Source organism: Onychomys torridus, chromosome 4, assembly GCF_903995425.1.
Source record: "Onychomys torridus chromosome 4, mOncTor1.1, whole genome shotgun sequence".
In the NCBI taxonomy this organism is placed as follows: domain Eukaryota; kingdom Metazoa; phylum Chordata; class Mammalia; order Rodentia; family Cricetidae; genus Onychomys; species Onychomys torridus.
Genome location: NC_050446.1, coordinates 151,227,730 through 151,250,272, shown reverse-complemented (window position 1 = coordinate 151,250,272; position 22,543 = coordinate 151,227,730). Strand labels below are relative to the sequence as shown.

Sequence of the window (22,543 nt, the reverse complement as noted above, 5' to 3'; positions counted from 1 at the left end):
AATGTGTGTTAATGTGTGTACATATGTGTGCGCACACACACAGCACAGTAAATTCTGTAAGGGGGCAAGGATTGGGAAACAGTTAATACGTCTAAGATAATACTAAAATATGTCCTCAACTTTTAAAAAGGACAGCAATTCTTGACACTTAGAAGGTACATTGAAACAAGAAAGGGAGCAAGTACAGTTTCTTAGATTTAGATACTAGGAGGATATGAACCTCAGCCTGCTTACCAGTTGTATGGCCTTAGGCAAGTCACTCATGATTTCTTACTTTATGGAATACAACAAATACCCTCATTTTGGAACATTCTCTGTATTTGTAGAAATGTCTGGCAAAATGCCTGGGGGCACAGAAAGTTCTTGGATAGATGTTAGTTTTCTTTTCTTTTCTTTCTTCCTTCCTTCCTTCCTTCCTTCCTTCCTTCCTTCCTTCCTTCCTTCCTTCCTTTCATTTTTTTTTCCATGAGGAGCTGCAAAGTCAAAGGCATTCAGAGAAGCAAGCTGGGGAAGACCTCAGGGGTAAATCACAGCAGGGAAACAGAGTCAACCTCATTAGGTGAGAACACTTGGCCATGTGGATGAATAATGCTCACAAGAAGGGTTAAGCACATTGATGGAACAAGGATCTCATATAATACAAGGGGGGTTCAGCCATCTTAAGTCACATGATTCAAGAGCAGTACACTGATGGTCTACAGAGTTGTGCTGGGCAATTTTCTAGATGTCATGCTTTCTCCCTGCCATTGCTTCCTCTTGCTGCTTCTCATCTCCTTCCAAGCCATCAACAGGAAGACAGAACAAAATGAGGCAGGATTTTAGGGCAACAGAAGGAGGAGACTGCTTCCGAGGTTAAAAAAAAAAATCAGCTTTCAATTTGGGCATTGTGTGTTTGAGGTACTTGTGTGAGGATGGGCAGGGCCTGTGTGCTGCTGGACAGAACAGTCAGAGGTTGACCAACTCAGTAAGCTCCCCAGAGGAGATAAGAGAACAAGAACTTCTATCAGCAGTGGGCTGGAGACTGCCTTGGTACTGGGATCACATGGGAAGGGTAGGCCGTGAGCCTAAGCATGTGTTTTTATGTGAAAAATGTCTAACTATAATGAAGCTGACCTAGGTGCTGCAGACTGCCCAGTGCCAGAGCACTTGTGTGCCCATGTACCAGAGGGCAGAACTGCTGAAGTGTGAGATACTGCATCTTTGATCTCAACTTGCAGCTCCATTCTTGCACACTCTCCCTGAATGATTATGAGCAAGGCAGCTGCACTGTGACACCTGTGTGCAATAGAGTCAGAGGAACCTGTGGTGTGCTGTTCACAAAGGGCACTCAAGATTCTAACTTGAAAAATACAACAGCACAAAGGTTTAAAGTCATGCCTGGAGTTCCGAGCTTCACAATATGACATTTGCTGAGTTGTCCCTACTAGATGACTACTACCAGGCAGCACAACATGGGGCCTGGAGATGGAGGTCTGTCTAAGATTAGCAAGGTTCAGTCAGCTGAAACCTCCAGGAGACCTGCAACAGATGGGACAGAGACATTTGGGGAGAAAAACTGACCAAATCATGGCATGGTAGCAGAATGGACCCTGGGTTATGGCGAGAACAGACTGCAAAAGGCCGTTCTAGAAGAAATGAGATGGTGACTTACAGGGTTAACAGAAATTCAAGAAACAAAATGACAAAACACACACAGCATTGGCTCATTTCTTTATACTACTGTATTGACATGTCCATTAAAATACAAGGACTTTCAAATGTCATTATTTCTAAGACAAATGAGGATGGCATCCTCTGTTAGCCTTAACTACAGATTTCCCTGGATGCTGTTTTGTATCATGCTGAAATGTAATTTTAAAATTAAATTTCACCCACTCTGATCCCAGCTAACTGAAAATGGCAAGCATGACTCAAGGTAACTGATTTTCTGTATCAATCACTAAAAAAGCTTTGAAAGAGTTTGGGGTGACAGTTGGAGTCTAGGGAGTGGTACCACTGAGGCAACTGTGATGGGGGCAAGCAGGGACCTTATAGCTACATATTCCTGACCAGTAGGTGACATCCTACTCAGAGAGGAGCCAGGTTGGCCCACCTTCGGTCTCCTGCCTCTCTATGATACCTGGCAGCTACAGATTCTTATTTCCGTATGCAGTATTTATGTACTCAGTGCGGCTGAGCTTACTGCAAGATCTGAAGGAGGCAGAGCTACCGCTTGCTGCCTTTTAGCACTGGCTTTGTATGGTTTGGGTTACATACACTGAGGTAAAGCAGGATCCTGAGAAGCCCCCATGGTCCTCTGCTCTCTCTAACTTTCTCTGGTAGTTGCATCTCCACAGTTTGGGCCAGATATGCATACAAATTGGGCTACTATCTATTTATAAATTTGATCTAAATTAACCCAGTTATTTAAAAAGTAGTGTTCTTTACTGGAGTTTTATACATGGTGTCAATAGATAGTTGAACTTTATTAATATGTTCATCAGTAAAGTAAAGCATGGGCATGGACCAACTAAAAGCAGTGCATGTTTCCACTTATGTAACTTCTAGACTTCAGTGAATTGTAATTCTGAGCCAGATCAGAATACAAAACATGGAAACAATACAAATAGCCTTGAAGTTATTTTTGTATATGTGTACGACATTACACATGTTAAAAAGTAGAACACTATATAGTCTCACAAACTATACAATATGGAATGGTGAGAAAATGAAGAGGATTTGAGCAGGAATTGGGCATTATTGGCTCAGAGTTAATAAGAAGTAATACAGAACAAAGACATACTTTAGCACTTTAGTACAACACCACAAAAGCTGTTTAGGAAAGCTAAAAACCACCAACATACTGGCACCATGGTTTATCAACCTAAACCTCAAATATAGAAATCATGGCCTGTTTATATGTTTTAGTAAAGAGAAAGTCAGTACCTAGAAACAAGCATTTAAAACCTTGATTGATAAGAAATTATTTATATTGTTTCTCTGGGGAGGCTGAGAACTGTGTGCCTGATAGGAGGGCCTCCCAGAGCACAGGGGCTCCCTCAGGGCACCTCAGGGGCAAGGTAGGTGGCAAGGCCAGTCTTACCCCCTCGTCCCCACCTGCTTCCTCCCTCAGGAGTTCCAGGCTTGCAGACTCTGCAGGAGCTCCCTCTGATGTACAGGCAAGCTTCCCTGATGTACTGACCTTTGGAGACCACTTACTGCTGCTTTCCCTCATTTGACAAGAAGAAACTGAGGCTCTGAGAAGATCAAAAACTGTCTAGGTGATTAAGCAAACCACAACAGAATCAAAGTCTATAGAACTCAGTGTCCAGATTCCCAGGCCAGTGTTTACCTGAACCAAACTACTTTTAAGGCCACCCTTAGCATCAACACACACACCAATACTGCAGAGGACTTCATTACATTAATATCCTTGCCCATCCTTGAATGAAAATGTGATTAATCAGGAATTCCCTGAGGAGGAGGGGATGGTAGCCAGCAACATTTAACTAAGTGTTCTGAGTCAATGGAAATAAATTAAAAAATAAGATGAAGTCATTATTTTGGAAAGCTCATCTCTTCCTTAAAAATCATATAAATAAAATACCTAAAACAGGTTAAGAAGGCATCTAATTAATAGAATACACACACACACACACACACACACACACACACACACACACACACACACCATGGCAATAGTGATAACTTGACACAAGACTTTACATGAAATAATATTCTTACAACATAAATATTACTATTTTTAAAGATGAAAAAAATTGAGCCAAATTGAGCCAAAGCCCATGCCATGGGTAGGGTTATCAACTGTTCTGTTTTGTCCTTGTGTGTGTATGTGTCTGGGCATGCGCATGTGCAATGACTGAATGTCGATTTTCTGGAGCTAAAATCAGGAAAACACTGGGACCCTGGGAATTCTGGGATGACATCCTCTGCCTTACCAGCAGGGTTGTGTGTATTTCTGCCTCCTGACATAGTCCTATCTTTATAGGTCACCCCTGCCCCACCTTATGTCAAAGTCTAGCATTTCACAGATTGGATTAAAGAAGTATATGATCAATGTCTTACAAAATAACATTCATACATTATTTCATACACACAGGAGGCAGTGCACAGCTTCCAACCTCTGTTCTTGTAGGAGGGCGAAGAAGGATCTTACCTTGACTTCAAATTCGAAGTGTTCATCTTTCCCTTGACCACACAGGACATAGCGGGGAATACTAATCTTAATGGGGTCCTTCAGGTCGTCTGGATTTGCTCCCAAAGAACGAGAATACATCCGCTATCAAAGGCACATCAGACAAGGAGAACAAAGAGAATGTAGCATCACTGTGCTGTGGCCAATACCCTGCTTGTGCAGAGACAAAATGTGTCTCGAGTAGAGAAAGGAGCGTGAAACCAGTCGAGTTTATTTAGAGCAATGACGCTTCCTTTGGAAAAGACATGCTAAGCCTCTCTCCTAAAAAAGACCATTTCTGTAGGTACACCACTCCAGAAAGTTAGGGCAAACACACTTCAAAATGTTATTAGGCTTTGAAGTTCCTTCCAATTTATAAGATCAAGTAAAAATAAAGACAGATTATATTTTCTAACTTAAAAAAAAAAAAAAACACTTTCCTTTTTTGCAAAGTCTTTATCAACTAAACATTTTTTTCCTCCACATATCTGACTGCTGTTTATAAAGCTGTAAAACCTGGAGACTTTGTTCAAATTCAATGCATCTTTAACATTTGCCCATTTTTATAAAGAAGTCACTGCAGTGTGGAAATCTGTGTAAACGACAATTAAGACAAATCCCAAGTATTTTCCTTAGGCTCCACTTGATTGATAATTGACTTGGCTGACAAGCATTTATGTTCTGGGTGTCAGGAAGCCAGAGGGGTCAGAGGAAGATGCAGTATAAAAAATTAATTTTCAAAATGAGTTCTTGAGTATAAACAGGAGGAAATCTCCAGATATTCATAATTTACACTAACCTGGAGCTTTAGAAAACATAAAACAATATGTTTTTGAAGTGGTAAGAGTAAAAAAATAATTTATTAGAAGCACATTTATAGTTACACTTGCTGAATACTTACCATATATTGTGGGTGTGCTAACCAGTTTTCATACATTAATTCTATCTGTCTTCATGATGTCTCCACGAGGGGCTAACTATTATGAACTCTATGAAATGAAGGGGGGCAACCTCACTCTAGGAGGCAAATGGCTGATAGCTCAGGATATAAACATCACACAAGTACATTATTACGATATTCAATATTAAAGTGAGGCCATCCATCTGAGATAAACAGGCTAATGAGTACATAACACATGTACAGATTAAGGTGTTGGAAACTCCATAAATACACAATAAAATTAATTTTTTTGACCAAAAAGAAACCAGTGGGCAATATATGACCCATTCACCAAGGACAATGCGGGTTCTGGGGTCCAGGCAGGTACTCACAGGTTTGGCACTACCTGGCTGCCTCTGTGACAACTCAGATCTCTGGGTGTCACAGAGATGGACAATTTCTGACTTGTAGCTTCTAATATAGCTGACAGAGTCAATATTTGGCACTGTTTGAAGTTACCAAAGCTTTTTTACAGCACCACAATTTTTCCCTAAAGTTGGTCACCCACAACAAGAGCCACTGTTTGACACATGGCATATCTAATTAGCTGTCATTGAAGTCAGAAAACAAAACGGAAATGCTTAGAGGTGCTTTTCAGTGTGAGCTCTGCTAATCACCTCAATCCACTGACAGTCCATGCCCCAATTACTTTAAATACAGGCCTTCCCTGACATGTTATGTGTTTATAATTTTAAAGATGGAAAGAGGAAAAATGAATTGGTCTATTTATAAGAACATGTTTAATGATAAACAATAGCTCTCACCTACATACATCAACATTTTAGCCTCAATTTTCCTACTTTGTTTCCCTCAATCCCCTCTATGTCACATATAGTACCTAAACTTTCCAAGTAAAGGAACGTTATCTCTTCTACAGATACAAAATGATGTCTTACGATCATTTGTGCCTATGTGTAGACTTTGAGCTATAGGGTGAGAAAAATGGTGGTCACAAACTTGGCAGATAGGAACTGCTATTGTGGAATTCCAAGCAGTTACTAACAACTGTTTATACTTCTGGCAAGGAGGTTGGCCCCACTTAGTCTACTATAGCACTTAGCTTTCTTTGTTTTTATAGTTCAGCTTCAAAATGACAAAGAACTGAAACCTTAAGTCTGGCAACACAGTCTATCCTATGACTACTTACGTTTTTCCTATCTAAGAATGCAGTTGTGAAATCAATTTCTAATGCAAGCAGGGTAGCTTAAGGCTCAGGTCAGACATCCTCTAAGAGAAACTAAAAGAAAACAACAACAAACCATCTGCCTTGGACAATGTTCCTGGGTGTCTGAATTGAGCAGGGATGCATTATGTGGATCAGCTGGATCATAAATATCTGTACAGCTCACATCAACTTAGAGCCCTGATCTGGCTTGTTTTTATGTCAACTTAATACAAGCTAAGGTCATCCAAGAAGAAGGAATCTTAACCAAGAAAATCCCCTAAGCATATATATTGGGCCTGTGGGCAAGCATGTGGTGTATTTGATTGATCATTGATTTGGGAGGGCCCAGATCACTGTGAGCAGTGCCACCAACTGAGCTGATGGTGCTAGGTACCATAAGAAAGCAGGTTGATCAAGTCATAGGAAGCAAGCCAGTAAGCAGCACTCCTCCATGGCCCTTGCCTCTAGATTCTGGCCCTCTCTGAGTTCCTGCCCTAATGTCCCTAAACAATGGACTACAAGTTTTAAGATGAAATAAATCCTTTCCTCCCAAGCTGCTTTTGTTCATGGTGCTCATCACAGTAATGGAAACTCTAAGACAGGCAGCCTTCTCACACCTAGCCCTATGTGGACCTTAATCAATGGTTTCTGATATTCAACCAGAATGAGACACTGAAGCTCAGCAGATCCTTTGCTGGGAAGAAAGACATTCTTCTCCTCATTTCTCAGCATGCTGGAGTTGAGACATATTGCCAGGATAATGCTATCACCCCTGAATACAGTTTAATTGGCTACAGTTTCAGTCTCACTGCTTTCATATGAAACAAATTATTAATGAACATATAGAAATAAACTACAACAGAGGTGAATAAGATTCTATGACCACACCACCCTGTATGCACCCGATCTCATCAGAAGTGAGTACGGCAGGGATCTGAAGATTTCTGAACAAATGTATAATATAGAGAGAAAAATAAAAAATGAACATGTTTCCACCAAGTCATTGCTGCAGGGTAGTTTTAATTTCTATGAGAAATGTAAAATTCTCAGATACAGTTGTGAAAGGTTCTTAACATTCTCCTAAAAATATGTTAGTCTTGGGCAGTAAGAAAAACCGATATAATGTCTCACAAATGTACTCTTGATTTGTATGTGGCTGTATTATGAATACCTGGTTTTACCCTAGACATGGGAATACATGCTGAGTCACATCACATGACATGGTTTATGAATGCTTTTAAGTATAATGGCATTGTTTATTTTGGAATCAGTCACTCTTCCTGCAGTGGACAAGACTCCTAGACTCAACAAGGAAGCAAGTGACACATCCGAGAAAGACACAGAGAGATTCAAAAGGACTCCTGTTAGAAAGCAGCAAATTCAACGTGGGTAAATACGTAAGACATGACAAGAACCTTAAAATTTATTGTAGAATGATTCCACTTAGAAATAAAAAGCCAGGAATAAGCATGTCATCAGTAACTTGGATTACATATCTATACATAAGAGATATTATATTTAAAAATTAAATAAAATATTTTTCTGGATTTAATAAAATATTACCTTTTCTGTGCACATAATATTCTTAAGAAATTGTGGCTAAAACACTGTAGCTGGATCCTCAGCCAAAAGACATAAGCAGAACTCAGGCTTCACTGTGAAGACTTAGATTAGAATTTTCTCTTCCCACTCAGGCTGTCTCCTTCCAAAGAACCATCCTGAGGAAGTGAACAGGAAGTGGCTCTGGTATCTACACAGCTCACTGTAGGCCCTGCGAGGGCACCGAGTGGCCTAATTCTACAGGGCGTCATCAACGTCCTCCTAATCACCAATTATGTACCAGATGGTTAAATTCAGTTCATGCTTGACCATGACAAGGTCAGCCCTAAGAACTGTCATCTAATCTCCTGGAGCCAATAACAAAGCTTTGCTTAAACAACACAGGCAGATCAGGGTTTTTGTTTTGTTTTTTTCTCCCCTTTTAAATTAGATTAAACGCTGTTCTAATTTAAATCAGAATTACCAGTTCTCCTATCTTCCCAGCATAGTGTACAATTCTAATTCTTTCTTTTCTAAATTTGCACATGCCAGGGTTATAGTTCTAGTTGGAGCTATTACACATCAGTCATCTTGTTATGCCCCAACAACTAAAAAAGGGAATCCCAAGCAGACCAATCTGTTACATTGTTGAAAAGGAGGCAGGTCATTAGGAATTGGAAATAAAGAGTGTGGACTGGGAGAGAGTAAGAGCATGACAAATGGCCAAAACATGGCCAAAGCAGATTTACATTCACTCTAGGAGAAGTCCCCCCTGTGCCAGGAAGGACCTTGTGTTAATACCATACTGTCTATAAAACTTAGGAGACATGGCTCATTCAGACTTTGCTAAGCTATGTGAATGGCATGCTCTAGCAATCATTTCTTGGTTCAAATCCTCAAATGCGAAGTGAAAAATGACAACAGGCTGGGCAGTGGTGGCTCACGCCTTTAATCCCAGCACTGGAGAGGCAGAGGCAGGAGGATCTCAGAGTTCGAGGCCAGCCTGGTCTACAGAGTGAGATACAGGAAAGGCGCAAAGCTACACAGAGAAACCCTGTCTCGGAAAAACAAAACAAAACAAAACAAACAAATGACAACAGATTCAACTTTCTAGGATAAAGGAACAACATAAGGGCAACAGCTGCACAGTTTGAAAGCCACAGTGCACAAGGTAGTTAGAATTATTGTTACCATTGGAATCTACTTTGGTAATGAAGAGTTTTAACAAAACACGCACCAGAGTAATGATATACCATAGAAACTGGTTCCTTTTAATCAACTAGAGCATTCGGTTACCTTCCTTACCAAGTTTTCAAAAAAGACAAAGGTGCATGCTGAACAGCCTGGACTGCAATGGTTTGGAAGCTGCTGCTCACAATGAGTGGAAGCACTGAAAACTGTTGGATGAGAATTCAGGGAGAGCAGGTAGAGAGAGAACCAGCCACTCAGAGGCTGTGATACAATGCAAGTCGCTTTGTTCCATTACAGATAGTGCTCTGACTAGGCAGACTGACGGTGGAGAATGTTACAGGCAATGATACCAACAGAGGCCAGCATGGCTGTTCTTGGATGCTTCCATTACCTCCGTGATGGTAAGAGTGCCTGTCTTACAGAGCTCAAAATGAGGCATGCGTGGCACATAAGCCTAGCTAGCTCAAATGGATCCACAGACGTCAGTAGAGTCACTTCCTTTGGCTTGGAAATCAGCAGTGACAAATAAAAGCCTTTTGTCCTTCCTATACCACTGAAATGCCAAGAGTTGTTTGGTATTTGGCAACAGATGATGGATAGAACATTTTCAACAACAAACATTTTGAAGAATGAAGATGCCTAAGCTACATATTGTAGACTGTACAACAACATTAGTAAAATGACTTCACTGGTAACTATGCAATCCAATAAAACATCCTGGCCATCAATGAACCACTAATAAAAGAGGTTCAGATCTATTTACCATGTATGGCATCTATGAAAAAAGAAATGTAAGAGATAGTTACCATAATTATTCTGTTGGAAGGCTTAAGTGAGCCCCTCCAAAGGGAAAGATGAGTATTTTCTAAGAACTCAGGCTGTAGTGACAAACTGTTTCAAGATGTTTTTCAACAAAATCTAAATAAATCCACTCTGCCAAGTACAAGTCTCAAACAGGCAGTTGTGAGCAAGATGCATTTTAATCAAATTCAGATGAAATTACCTTTTCAAGTTCTCAAAGAAGTATTGTCTAGAATATATCAGTGAGTCCCACTATGCAAATGTTTATGCTTCTATTCCAACAACTCAAAATGCCAGAGAACCAAGTACATAAAACCCCTTTACTTGACCTAGAAACTGCCTACAATTGAGCTGTTACATTGGCTGCATACATTATTGAGTCTTCTACCTGCTCTAATGCAGGAGGGGGTGTCAGAGGGTGGGAACTCCTGAAAAAGGAAGCCATGGTGGACAATGGAACAAGTCTATATTACAATAATGTTGATTCCCACTGTAGGGAGCATATCAATCAAACTCTCACTCCCATATTTTATGTCAAGGTACAAAGCATACATAAGTGAGAGATGTGACAAGCACAGGTACAAGAAGACTCTGGAGATGAGTCCACTATGTGGTGAGATCTGAACAGATCAGCATTACATTTTGACCTCTTTGAACCATAGAGCAGCTCAGAATGTGGGGACAAATATCATGATTTTACATAATGCTTATATTTATTTTATGTGCCATATAATAAAAAACCCTAAAGGTCATTCTTTGTAGCATGGTAGAATAGAACAGAGTTGTAGCATGGAAGTCTGTCTATTTGAGGTAGACAGTCTCTGTTAAAATGACAGATTGTTTTTGTATTGCTGCTTATTCCTAACCATCACATTCCTCTGCTGTCACCTTTAATTTTACTCTCAGTTCTATATGACTTTTAATTCTGTTTTTTCCCCCAAGATATATGTCAAAAGAGTGGTGGGACTATTTAAGAAAAAGTAATACAAATTATATTAGCTGAAAAATGAGAATTAGGAGAAATGGTATTAATGGGCTATTAGATGGTTATAATGACATTTCATGGTTTTGTTTTGTTTTTTCTTCCCAAGATAGATGGTGATGGTGACCTATAGCTAAAGTCAGGATCAATCAGGGGTAGCAATTTTCCCAATGCTCTCTATATAGTTAAAAGCCTTTGGGTGTAAGGCAATGAGGTATGAGTCCATCAGGGGAGGGGTGTCTTGGAAGTGACAAAAGCATACTCCATCCCCAAATAAGAGAAATCAATTGCCTGGAAAACAAAAAGCCTGCCATTGGTCCACAGAAAACCAGGTTGCTAGGTCACAACATTCTGCAGTTCTGTGTTTTCCTGTTCACTTCCCCGAGTCTGTACAGAGCAAAACAGATGGAAATGTAGAAACGCTTCAATAGCCTGTCCCTCTCTGCTGGCAATTCTGATGAAAAGCAGCTGGTAAGTTGCTGGGTGGGTTAGGTTTTGACTCATCCCTATCATCAGTTAGTAGCAGAAGTAAAGGGCCCACATTTATATTTCATATTCGCCAAAAATGTGACCAGAACAGAAGGGCCCTTCAAGGCCAAAGCTAAAATGAGTGGTTTAATGAAATCAGGGACTCACTCAGCTGCCCACAGTGAGCTGAGCCTGGGCCCAGCTGAGATAGGAAGGTGAGCAAATGGAGAAAGGAGGTGCCTCCCCTCCACTAGCTTCTGAGATGTTGGAATTTAGTGGACATACATCCCAGAGAAAGGAGAATGGCAAAGTAACTGGATGGTATAAATTAACTCCAAACATGTTTTCCGATTGCTCATGGGATTGCCACAAAGAAGTAATGAGGAACACAGCAAGCATGGATAGTTGAAATCTACCTCAGGCCAGCAAATACCTGTCTTAGAGGACCTGAGTGATGGCTGCTCAAGGGGCAGGAAGAATGGGAGACCCAGCAGAGTACTGAATGTCACCCAAGGCAACCATATATTTGACAAGGCAGCAGAAATAATCCACAAAAATGTTACAATAAGACAAAGATCCCTTCTAGGATAAAATGCAAATGTTCAGAGAAGAAAGAGAATATGGTAAAAGTTATGTGTGGGGGATGGGCTGGCAAAGTTAAAGGTAGCAGTGATGTGCTCTGCCTCACAGCTGTGCTACTCATGGCCAGCATGGAGGGTATCAGTGAGGGTCACTGCCTGACTGGGCACCTTTCCAGTCAGAACAAATTAGTCCACTGGATGCCAGTAGGCACCACCAGATTCCAAGCCACCACACTATAAACAGACACTAAGCCAAGCAGTCAGAATGCTTTAATCACTTCATCAATAATTGGGTAGATCCAAATTTACAGTCTTAGTTTCAAGACAATAAAGCAGGTGGCAATAAGGATAATTTTTTAGTTCTCTGTTATAAGCTATTTTCATTTTGCTTTATTCAAAATATTTATACTTCTAATTTTAAGAGTCCTGCATCATTCTCATTCAATTAACTACACTGAGATATTGATATTTCCATAATGTTCATTTTATTAAAGGTCTAAAAGAAAATGTCCTGTATCTTTAAAAGTTTAGAGTCTCCTTAAGTATGAGATCAGCCAAAGAGCCTCATCGTGAGAATTGAAGGTGAGTTTCCAGACATCAAGTTCCTCATTCTGTCCTTCCTGAAGACACAACGGAGTAAGCATCTGGGTGCTTGAGGCAACTTGACCCTGTTCAAATAGACCACTTCCTGTGTTCAAAGGAAGCCCATGCTTCCTGACGAAGACCAGCTCTACTGTTGACACTTTGTCCTTCTCTGGAACGATGACACATCTGAATTCACTCAGAGCTTGACAACTGATCACGTCAAATCGCCCATGTGGAGGAAGTGTGTTTAGAGAGTGAGTGTGAGGGTAAAATACACGGTCCTCCCTCAAGAGTGCCATGTGGGTGTTCAGAAGGATGAATGATGGGCAGGGGGTGCAACTGGCTTCACTCTCCAATCTGACTGTGGTATAGAGCAGTAACTGAACTTCAGCCAGAGAAGGAACACTGGCCTCCATATTTCCATGAAGAAAGTAAACCATATCAACCAAGGTTGCCTGGAAATTGGAAGACAACTGAACTCCATTTGCCAAAGCTAGAGCAGGGAGTTTTGCTTCGAAATCAAGAGAAAGCTGAACCAGATCCTGCTGGAGCAAAGGGTGACTTGTGTGGGCAGCAGCTTCAGAGCCAGCCATCAGCACAGCCAGGAGGTCCTGGCAGAGCTGTTGAGAGAGGCTCTTGTTGTAAGTTAGCACAGTAAGCAAGAGGTCCTGTGTGGAGCCCAGGAGTCTAATGCTCTGCCCACCAAAGCCAACCTGAATCTCCTGCAGTGCAGAGAGAGGGAGAGCATGAAAGATGCCCATGGAGTCTGGGCAATTATCTAATAGGACCAGAGCATACAGAGTTGAAGGCAGCAGGAGCAAGCATGCAGCTTGGGGGTCAGGCTGGCTGCAGTTAGCAACTGCGAGCCAGTAAATGCCTTTGACTGCCTTCACTATACCCAAAGGCTCTGGCAGAGAACAGGTCATGTGCTCAAGGAGGTCTGTGAGAGGGTACTCTTGGAGCCTCAGCATTTGCTCTGGGAATGAAACAAGGGTCTGCTTAAACACTGTGATCTTCCCTACATCTTCATAACCAAGACAGAAAACTGAATTTGGCCAGGAATCTGGTGAGCCTGTAGATGTGAAGGCCAAGTCTGTGTAAGGTGGTGTGGTCTTGGCTGACCTTGGGCTCCTTCCATCTTCACTGCTAAGGCTGCCAATCTGAGTTTCAGAAAGAGCAGGAGGATCTGATGGCACCATGAGTGATCTCACAGGCAGGTGTAGGGATAAGCGCTCCAATAAAGGCAAGCCTCTGATGAAGTTTGTCACTTGGGAGGCCAGCCCACCTGAGTCACACATATTCCTTACATCCTTGGCTTGGTTCATTACTTTCGTGCCAGCCTGTATCAGGTGACCACTGGTGTCTTTATACAGGTCTGAGAACTTGTGGTAAAAATACTCCAGTCCCTTCTTTGCTTCTGTCCTGATATTGACTAGTGAGGCTAGAAAGTGAGTGTTTTCAGCATCTACCTCTTTCTCATTTTGTTGCTCACAACACAATGTGGAGGCTGATGTGCTCTGAGGAGAGCTGCCAGTGGGATGCTCCTTTTGAGAAATGCTTTCAGAGAGAACAAAGCACTGCACCCTGCTTTGCATCGCTTGCTGGCTTCCTCTGTTTACTGGCACTTGCTGGGACATGTGTTGCAGCAATGTCCAGCTGGACTCCACTCCCCAGCTTTGTTTCTCTCTATGAGTCACCAGCTCATTGCCATTTTCTGATTCCCTCTGAGAATTCTGAGCATCTCTAGTGTTGCTTCCATTAAGGAAGGTGATTTCAGGCAGATGAACACATTTTAGTTCAAGGTGGCCTGAGCTCCTAAGGGAACAAAATTCGTCACCAGTGTTCTTCAGCACCTCAGGCCCTGAGGACAGAAGCATTCTTTCTTGGGAGGCCATGGAGAAAGCTGTAGGGAGTGAGGTGTTCTGTGACATAGAATGGCTCCAGTGGACTCTCGGATCCACTTCACTTTCTTCTTCTCTAAGGATGCTGGAAGAGCCAGTGTCATCTTTGGGCAGAAGTGGGATAACACACCGTGTAGACCAAGGCTGCCTTTTCTGTTTAGGATGTCAAAAGAGGTTGAAATGGGGGTGTGATTTGACTCTCTGTGATTCTTTTGCACATGGAGGGTCACATATCCATTGGTTTCATTGGAGTGGATTAATTGAGAGGTAAGATAGAAAGCCTAAGTCATTTGTGTTGATTGAGATATGATTTAAGAACAGATGATTGATTCATATATAGAACATCAATTTCCATCTTGCACAGTCCAACAAATCACTTAGTATTTTGATAGAAACACTGTGTAGGATTATTCCACAGTATCTATTTCTTGGTCTATGATTGCATTTTCTCTGAAGTACATCCCCAAACTTTTGATTCACTGTTTAAAAGGTTACAGTTAGCTATACGACCATATGTGCAAACATGCCCATCTCTTTTTTGGCTCATTTCATGTGAGTCTTTAATCATCTTCTCCCTAAGTAGAATATCATTGCTGAAACCTTCATACCTTTATTAAGGAAGGCTTGCTGCATGCCTATAATTTGCCTGGTGCCATGAAAACAAAGAAATAAAAGGCAGTTTCTTGCTCTGCCAAAAGTACCCACTAGAAGGATGTCCAGAGGAGGCTAATGTCATTACTGGCTAACAAGCAGGGGGACTGGGTGTGGTTCAAGTGAGTCAAGAAACCATGAACACCCACCCTTTCGCTACCTGCTCAGTAATTGATAATAGATACGGTGGGCAGACTCCTATCACCTAGCAACAATAACAACAACAACAACAACAAAAAAGTACTTGGGCTATATGAGAATGACATTCTACTTGGTGGAAGAAAACATGAGTGAATTCTTAACAATTATATGCTCTAATAGCATCTGTCCACCAGAGAGACAAGATAAGCTGATTGATCAAAGGTTTCCTTTGTACCACTGCCAACTGTCACTCTATAAAATGAACAGGTTTTTTAAAAAACATTGAGAAGTTCTCAGTTTCATTTCCAACCCCCCTCCATATCTGATCCTGATTATATAATTCTGCCTTTTAAATGCAGAGCAAGGGATAGGATACTGTTGCTAATGAGAAACCGGGCACAGATACAGGCCATTCAAATAAAGCCAAAGCAGTTTCAGGCCTGCAGGATTCCCTTTAACTTTATGTCTATATAATAGTTTGCCTTCTCTATTAGCCATTAATCTCACTGGGACTTCAAAATTCTAATTATGCAACTAAACATTAAGAAAATTTAATCACACAAGCATGCCATAATTTAAGCAACCCTATCAATCTGAAAAATCGCTACCTACCTCATATTTTAGCTTGCGTTGAGTGGTGCTATTGTGAAGTTCCTCATTACTCTGAAAAGAAGAGAAAGCCTTCTGTATTAAATTATAGCATGCTCATAGAGGGGAGAAAAAAAGTGAGTCTATTACAAGTATTTATGAGAACAATATTCTAAAGAAACATACCTGTCATTCAGAATGACAACCTTTCCACAGGATTTACATTCCCAAAGTAAACAAGTCTCTTATTCACTTATTTGCAGGACAGAGATCTGAACCACTAACTTCTAATGTTAAGTTTAAACAGCAAAATTACAATCAAGATTTCCGTAGCCTGCAAGTTATGGAATTCAGTACAATGGTGCCTCAAAAACAGAAACAAAAACAAAAAACTAACAAACTGCACATACAGGTCCTATATGACTCAAGTATACTGCTTCTGAGAGTACATCCAAAGTACTCAGAGTCTTTTCATGGACCAGAGAAACCTACATGGCTATGTTTATGCAGTACTATTCATAATAGACAAGTTAGGAAATGGGAGAGGTGCCCATCAATGTGTGAATAGATAAAGAAAATGTGATGTGTGTGTGTGTGTTTATATGAATGTATATGTGTATATATACATACATATATGCATATGCACAACAGAGTTTCATTCAGCCATAAAGAAAAGCCAAACTGTGTCAATTACAGGCAAATGAATGGAATGGATCATCACATTATACAAAACAATCTAGATTCAAAAAGAGATATCAAGTCTTTATTCTCAATTGAGCAATTTAGAGAAAAAAAAACAAAAAACAAAAAACAAAAACAAAGACTAAGCCCTATCGGGGCATGAACACAGAAGAAATGCAAAATTAAAGATGTGGATTGAGATCAAGGGGAAGGGAATGCAAGAGAATGATGGTGTAATATGTAAAATTATCATGTATGTATGGACAAAAGTATCACAAAAAACATTACTTTGTAAAATTTATATATGCTAATACAAAAGACATGAACTGTCATTTGACAAAAGTCAACTTACAAAAGTATACATCTCAAGTAGAAAATTATATGTCTAGTTGGAGTAACTTACAAAGTAAATTATATATTATAGAAATTAGCTTTATTTGGGAAGAAAACAGAAAATGTTACATGTAAAATTTTTAGAAATCAAAGCAAATAAAGAACAGTAAGAACCTTAACATGTGTACCTACTCAATGTTTGCTCAAAATTACAAAACTGTAAAATAAGCTTCTCTTCAAGGAATTCTATCTGATAACTATTCAGGTCCATCTAATTGACAATGAGTGCTCTTTCTGGAACATTCCACATCTGAATTTTCATTAAGCAGCAGTAATTACTGTATAATCTGGCTCCTTTATCTCACCTTCATCACATCAGCAGGTGCATGGCTGGCATCACCAATTGCCCTGTGCAAATCATGAAGGCGTCTTTGGACTTCTTCCTCAATGTAAGCACTGATCCTGAAAATGACAGAAATGTGACAGCTTTGAATACATCTAACTGCTACACATGGTCACTATGTATACCTTCAAGATGCCCCATACAATAAGGGTCATTTCATTCATAAGGCCATGTATGTACATATATGATGGAACTAGAGACCATCATGTTAAGTCAAATGGTCCAGACTCTAAAAGAGAGGTATCATGTCTTTTCTCTCATGTGAGCTATTTAAAAAAACAAAAACAAAAAGCAAAGCCTTATCAGGACTTGAAAATCCTGATATTTGTTTTATTTATTCCATATAAATAAAAATATGGGATTTCAAACTATTTTCTCCTTTCTAAGAAGTCTGGTACTATTACTCTCTGGTCTTTCCCCAAGTGAGACAGGATTGCATAAATAAATAAGAAAAAACTGCAATTGAATAGAGAGTAGGCTGTTCCACTGAACCCTCCCTGAATCTTATCATCAACAGCACACTGCAGGGTAAAAGCAAACCATAGCCATGGAAGTCAGAGGCTCTGTGCTCACAGATTCCACTGTATGACAGACCACTGGGTTTCCTCATTTGGAAAAAGAAGACACAAATGATAGTTATTTCTTATGCATAAGGCCATTTATGATGATTACTAAAAATTGAAAAGAAATGGAAGACATACTCTATGATTATTAACTGTTCATCTAGATCAATGTCTTGCATTGTCCCTGCCCATCTTCTAACTCCAACTAGGTTATCTACATGTGGCCATTGAGACCACATCTGAAAGGTTTCTGACATGTGGATTGCTTGGCACAGGGCCAAAACAGAAAGGAAGTCAGAAACTATTGACTTGTAAAGTAGGTGTCAACTAATATCTGGTGCCTCATAGGAAGTATCTGAATCTGCATAAAATCTCACCACCAGCCTTGACCATCAAAGTGGTATTCAGTGAAGTCTCTGGTCAGCCAGAGTTATTCCAGCAGAGGGAACAGAGTCAAGAGGAATGACAGGATACAAGAGATCTGATAAGGAAAGTGGGAAAGCAGGGAGCAGCTTTTCAGGCAAAGTAGAGGGAGGTAACTTCAGAAGAAGGAGGTCGGTAGGTAAAATAACATCAAGGATGTCTGAAAAAGGTCTGCATAACTGTACTATTAACTACTTACCTAAAACAAGCCTATAATAATTTAACTCTGTGTATAAATACATATATAGTTTTAACCAGAATTGCAATATAACCCTAAGGGCACAGTGGTGGGATATATACCTTGGAGGTAACCTACAGCTCTCTAATTAGACTTAAGACTCATTCAAGAAGAGGGAAATCATGCCTACTACTGGAAACTCAGCTAACTACTTAGTGCTAGCGAAGTCATGATTACTGGAGGAAAATCTACCACCACTAATTTATTAAACTATCATAATCCATAACTACATTCTAAATATTTGTCCTTATACCCACAAATTAGTATAGTCTTCACCTACTCAAGGAAACTTCTCTTTGCAACAGATGGAGACTGCTATAGAAAACTACAACTAATCAAAATTCAGCATTGTGGAGCCCAGTCCCAATAGATACATCTACCAAACACTCCTGCAGCTAAGGCTCAGGGAATATTTTGGAAGAGGTGGGTACAAAGATTCTAAGAGCCAGGGAATCAGGGAGTTTGGTGTGAGGGTGTGTCTCCTGGTAACATCAAAACTTACACCCATAAAATCTCACCAACATGGCTGCCCAAACATGAACTGAGCAAGGATGACACCAAGAGACATGCCAAAGCGGATGGGGAAAAGCCCATGAGGATCCATCCCTACACAAAGAATTATCAACAACTGAGGAAAGCTGGAAGAAGAAGGGATAGTTTTCTCCAGAAAGGAGCACACCAATTTGTTGTCCAGTGCCAAATAGTCAGTCCTGAAAACATACATACAAGTAACATCATACAGACTGAACAGGTTATATTTAGGAACATATCTGAATATACATGTAACCATACAATAACAACTAGTGAAAAAAAGGCTCTGAATTTGAAGCAGAGCAGTGAAGTATATATGGGAGGGCTTGGGGGGAGGAAGTTAAGAAAGACGTATTTTAATTGTAATATAACCTCCAGTAGCTCAAACTGTACAAAGCTATCATGACTTAAGTATAGGATGGTATCCTCCATTTCCACAGACGGGTCCATCTGTCTTTCTTCCCTCTCTTTCTTTCTCCCTCCCTCCCATTCATTCACTCATTCATGTGTACATGTGTATTTGAGTGTCTATACATGTTTATGTGTGGGTGGATGCACATGTGGTAGAGGACAGGGGACAACTTTGGGTGTCGCTATTTCTTAGATGTCATTCATTCATTCTTATTTGAGAAAGGGTCATTTATTAACTAGAACTTCACAAGTAGGCTAAGATAGTTGGCCAGGGATCCACGCATGTCTGTCTCCTTGGTGTTGGGATTACAAATGTTTCATTATGCCTGACTTTGTTTTTGGTTTTATTTTTAACATGGTTCCCAGAATCTTGGGTCTGCAGTCCATAAGGCAATCATTTTATCAAGTGAGCTATCTTCCCAGCACTAGATGGGTTATTTTAAATTAAATTATTTCCATATTTATGCTTAAATTCATACATTAAATAAATAAGTATTTGTAAATATTTGCAAAATCTTATCCAGTGTTTTGTACTGCTGACCAACAGAGGAAACACTTTTCTAAAATGCTGGGTAAATATATTAATATTGTATATTACTATGTATCTTTCAGTGTTGAAACTAAAATCATATACAACTGGCTGTGAATCAAGGCCATTTACGGATGACCTCCTCAACCTTATGGACATTTTTAAACTGGTCCCATGGAAAACACAGATCTATACTAAGAGGGAAGGGAGGCCATTCTGAACACATTTCAAACACTGAGCTCCTAAATCCAGACTGCAAGGCTTCCCAGTTAAATAATTCCTCCATGGAAAAATTCAATTAATCCAAACTGGTTCTCCCAACCTGGCCTCTACAGCACTTTGCTCTGGATGAGTTGGTTTCTCTGCATCTTTTAATTCTACCATCTCACACAAACTATCTGAAGCCTGATTTCTTAGATTTGGAAGACCAGTTCTTAGGTCCTTGATTCTCTTCATACTATCATTCACCCAGCCACAGGCCAGGCAGCAGCCGACAAAGACAGAGGACATCTCAATAGCATTAGTATTGCGTTGGAAAAACCCATCCATAGGTTAACTAGCCAATATGGGTACAAAATAAGTCATTACATAGAATCAAAGAAAAGCATGGCATCAGTTGAATATTGAGTACCTGGCATCCATCAGTGGAGCCAGATGAGAGTTTTCGGCACTGGGTAGCAAGCTGGAAAGAGACGTCTTTCCCTCTGAGGTCCCATGATGAGGTCTTTGAACACCATCCACCTCACAGATCTTCTGTTTCAGCTGGTGGATATCATGTTCTGACCTAAAAAGATGTGAGCCACATAACTCCATTAATTAATGGTATTACATGAACACATTCTCTGTAGGGAACTGTTCTAAAAATGCCAGGGGAGGCAGAAAGACCTCTGGATGACTTCCCTTCTAGTAGAAAAGGTGTCACATGCACAACAAGGAACAAGGTGAAAATGAGCCATGAGAAGACAAGACTTTCAGGTGTCCAAGGCTTAGACTACCTGGCCACTAAGGACAGAAACACTTCTGTGTTGTAAGCAAGTCTTTCCTTAGAGGCGCTGCCCAGGATTTTAAATCCTTTAAACCTTGACTAAACAGAGTTGGTTGTGGACTACATATCAAAATTCTGTTAAATACCTCTCCTTGACAAGATTTATCAGAAAGTAGTTCTGGGCTGAGTCTTCAAGGGTCATTGGAATTGTGGGCATTTGGAGATAACAGTGGAAGGTGCTCCAAAGACAGAAACCAATCACATCAAAGAAATTGTACCACAAAATCTAGGAAGGCACTTTGGCCAAGGTAGAGACAATGGGAGGGGGAACCAAGGGAGAGAGATCTAAGAAATAAAAGTTTAGTTACATGAGAAATTAAAATGAGCCACAAGCTGTGAAACCAAAAAGCATTACTGCAGATGGCAACTGGTACATTTTACAAGCTCTGAATTGTATGAAAAGCTGAGCCAGGTGAACCTGAATCCCAAACAGTCAGGCTGAAGGGTCAGGCCTGCTGGCAGATTTAGCCTCAGGAACATAGGACTCAGTAGCTGAAGTACAGCCCATGCAGTGTGTGAAAACAGACAGGTATTGGATCTGGATTTCCACTACTCCAGGGATCAAATGAGCTCAACTAATCTCTTTCATTGTCTTAGTCTCCAAAAATCAGAGATCTTAGTGTGAAATGCTGACACATCTTGATGCTGCCAACTCCCTTGACTTTTTTTTTTTAAATATCTTGAACATGAAGGCCACGCTCTTAATTCTCAGAGATGTGATTCTGTGGTCAGTAGGGAAGGCACTCATGACTTCCATAGGAGGAAGCTTTCAGTTCAACTCAGGTCTTATTTATCTAATGATTAGGAAAAGTTTCCTGAGCATCCATTTGCAAAACATCCAGTATTTTCAGAGGAGGAGAGAATTAGTATCAAAGAGGGATATAAGGATCTGGGCATGGTGGCCCACATCTGTAAATCTGGGAGGTGGAAGTAGATCAGGGTTCATGGTCATCCTCTGCTAATGTAGAAAGTTTGAGGACAGGTCACATGAGACCCTATCTCAAAAACACTACCAACAACAACAAATAAGGGTGTGAGGGACCACATGGATGGCAAAGAATCAAGGCCTGCTTTCAACAGGTCTCAGCAATGGCAAGCAGAAGACAGCATGATCCCCTGAGACCTCTTGGGTTTCTCATAGATGTTCTTCCAAGCTAAGATGTTAGAAAATCTGGGCAGAGGTGACTTACCATGGAGGTTTGATTGGGGCCCTAAAGACCCAGTGAGATTTATATAGATAGCAAGAGTCAAACAGGACAGTACATGAAACACATGCTATGTGAAGCACTGGCCTGTCTATATTTCAGCCACAATACCAGCCCACTAACAGCTGGGCAAGAAATAGACCTAAATGAAGCCCCTAATCTACCACTTTCTGTGTGTCACTAGTCCCCACCAGTAATATAACCACTATATGTTAAAATATCCTATCTTCTGCCTGGGGGTGATGTCCCTCCTTCATAGAAGACTCAGGGACACCACGCATGACATTTTAAACACATGTGAGTTGCATGGGATTGTTCCTCATGGGGGGCAGCATGACTACAGTCACCATCATCATTTTGGAGGATTCCAACAACAGAACTGATCAGACAGTGAATACTGGCAGTTTTCATCTTCTCTCTCCTATGGAGACACGAGGGCTTTCTAGTGGTGTTGCCTGGCACATGCCACCACTT

General features: G+C 40.6%; 1 protein-coding gene across 2 annotated transcripts in view; it reads right to left on the bottom strand.

The window, feature by feature from the left end:
• The window catches only part of Kif16b (kinesin family member 16B), a 282,233-nt gene that overhangs the window by 71,788 nt on the left and 187,902 nt on the right, over nucleotides 1-22,543 (bottom strand). For both annotated transcript variants that reach the window (XM_036184603.1, XM_036184605.1), the window contains 4 exons: nucleotides 20,451-20,603; nucleotides 17,087-17,183; nucleotides 15,732-15,782; nucleotides 4,157-4,279 (listed from right to left, as the gene is read on the bottom strand). In XM_036184603.1, coding sequence (XP_036040496.1) covers nucleotides 4,157-4,279; nucleotides 15,732-15,782; nucleotides 17,087-17,183; nucleotides 20,451-20,603 — 424 coding nt within the window. The remainder of the gene's footprint in view (nucleotides 1-4,156; nucleotides 4,280-15,731; nucleotides 15,783-17,086; nucleotides 17,184-20,450; nucleotides 20,604-22,543) is intronic.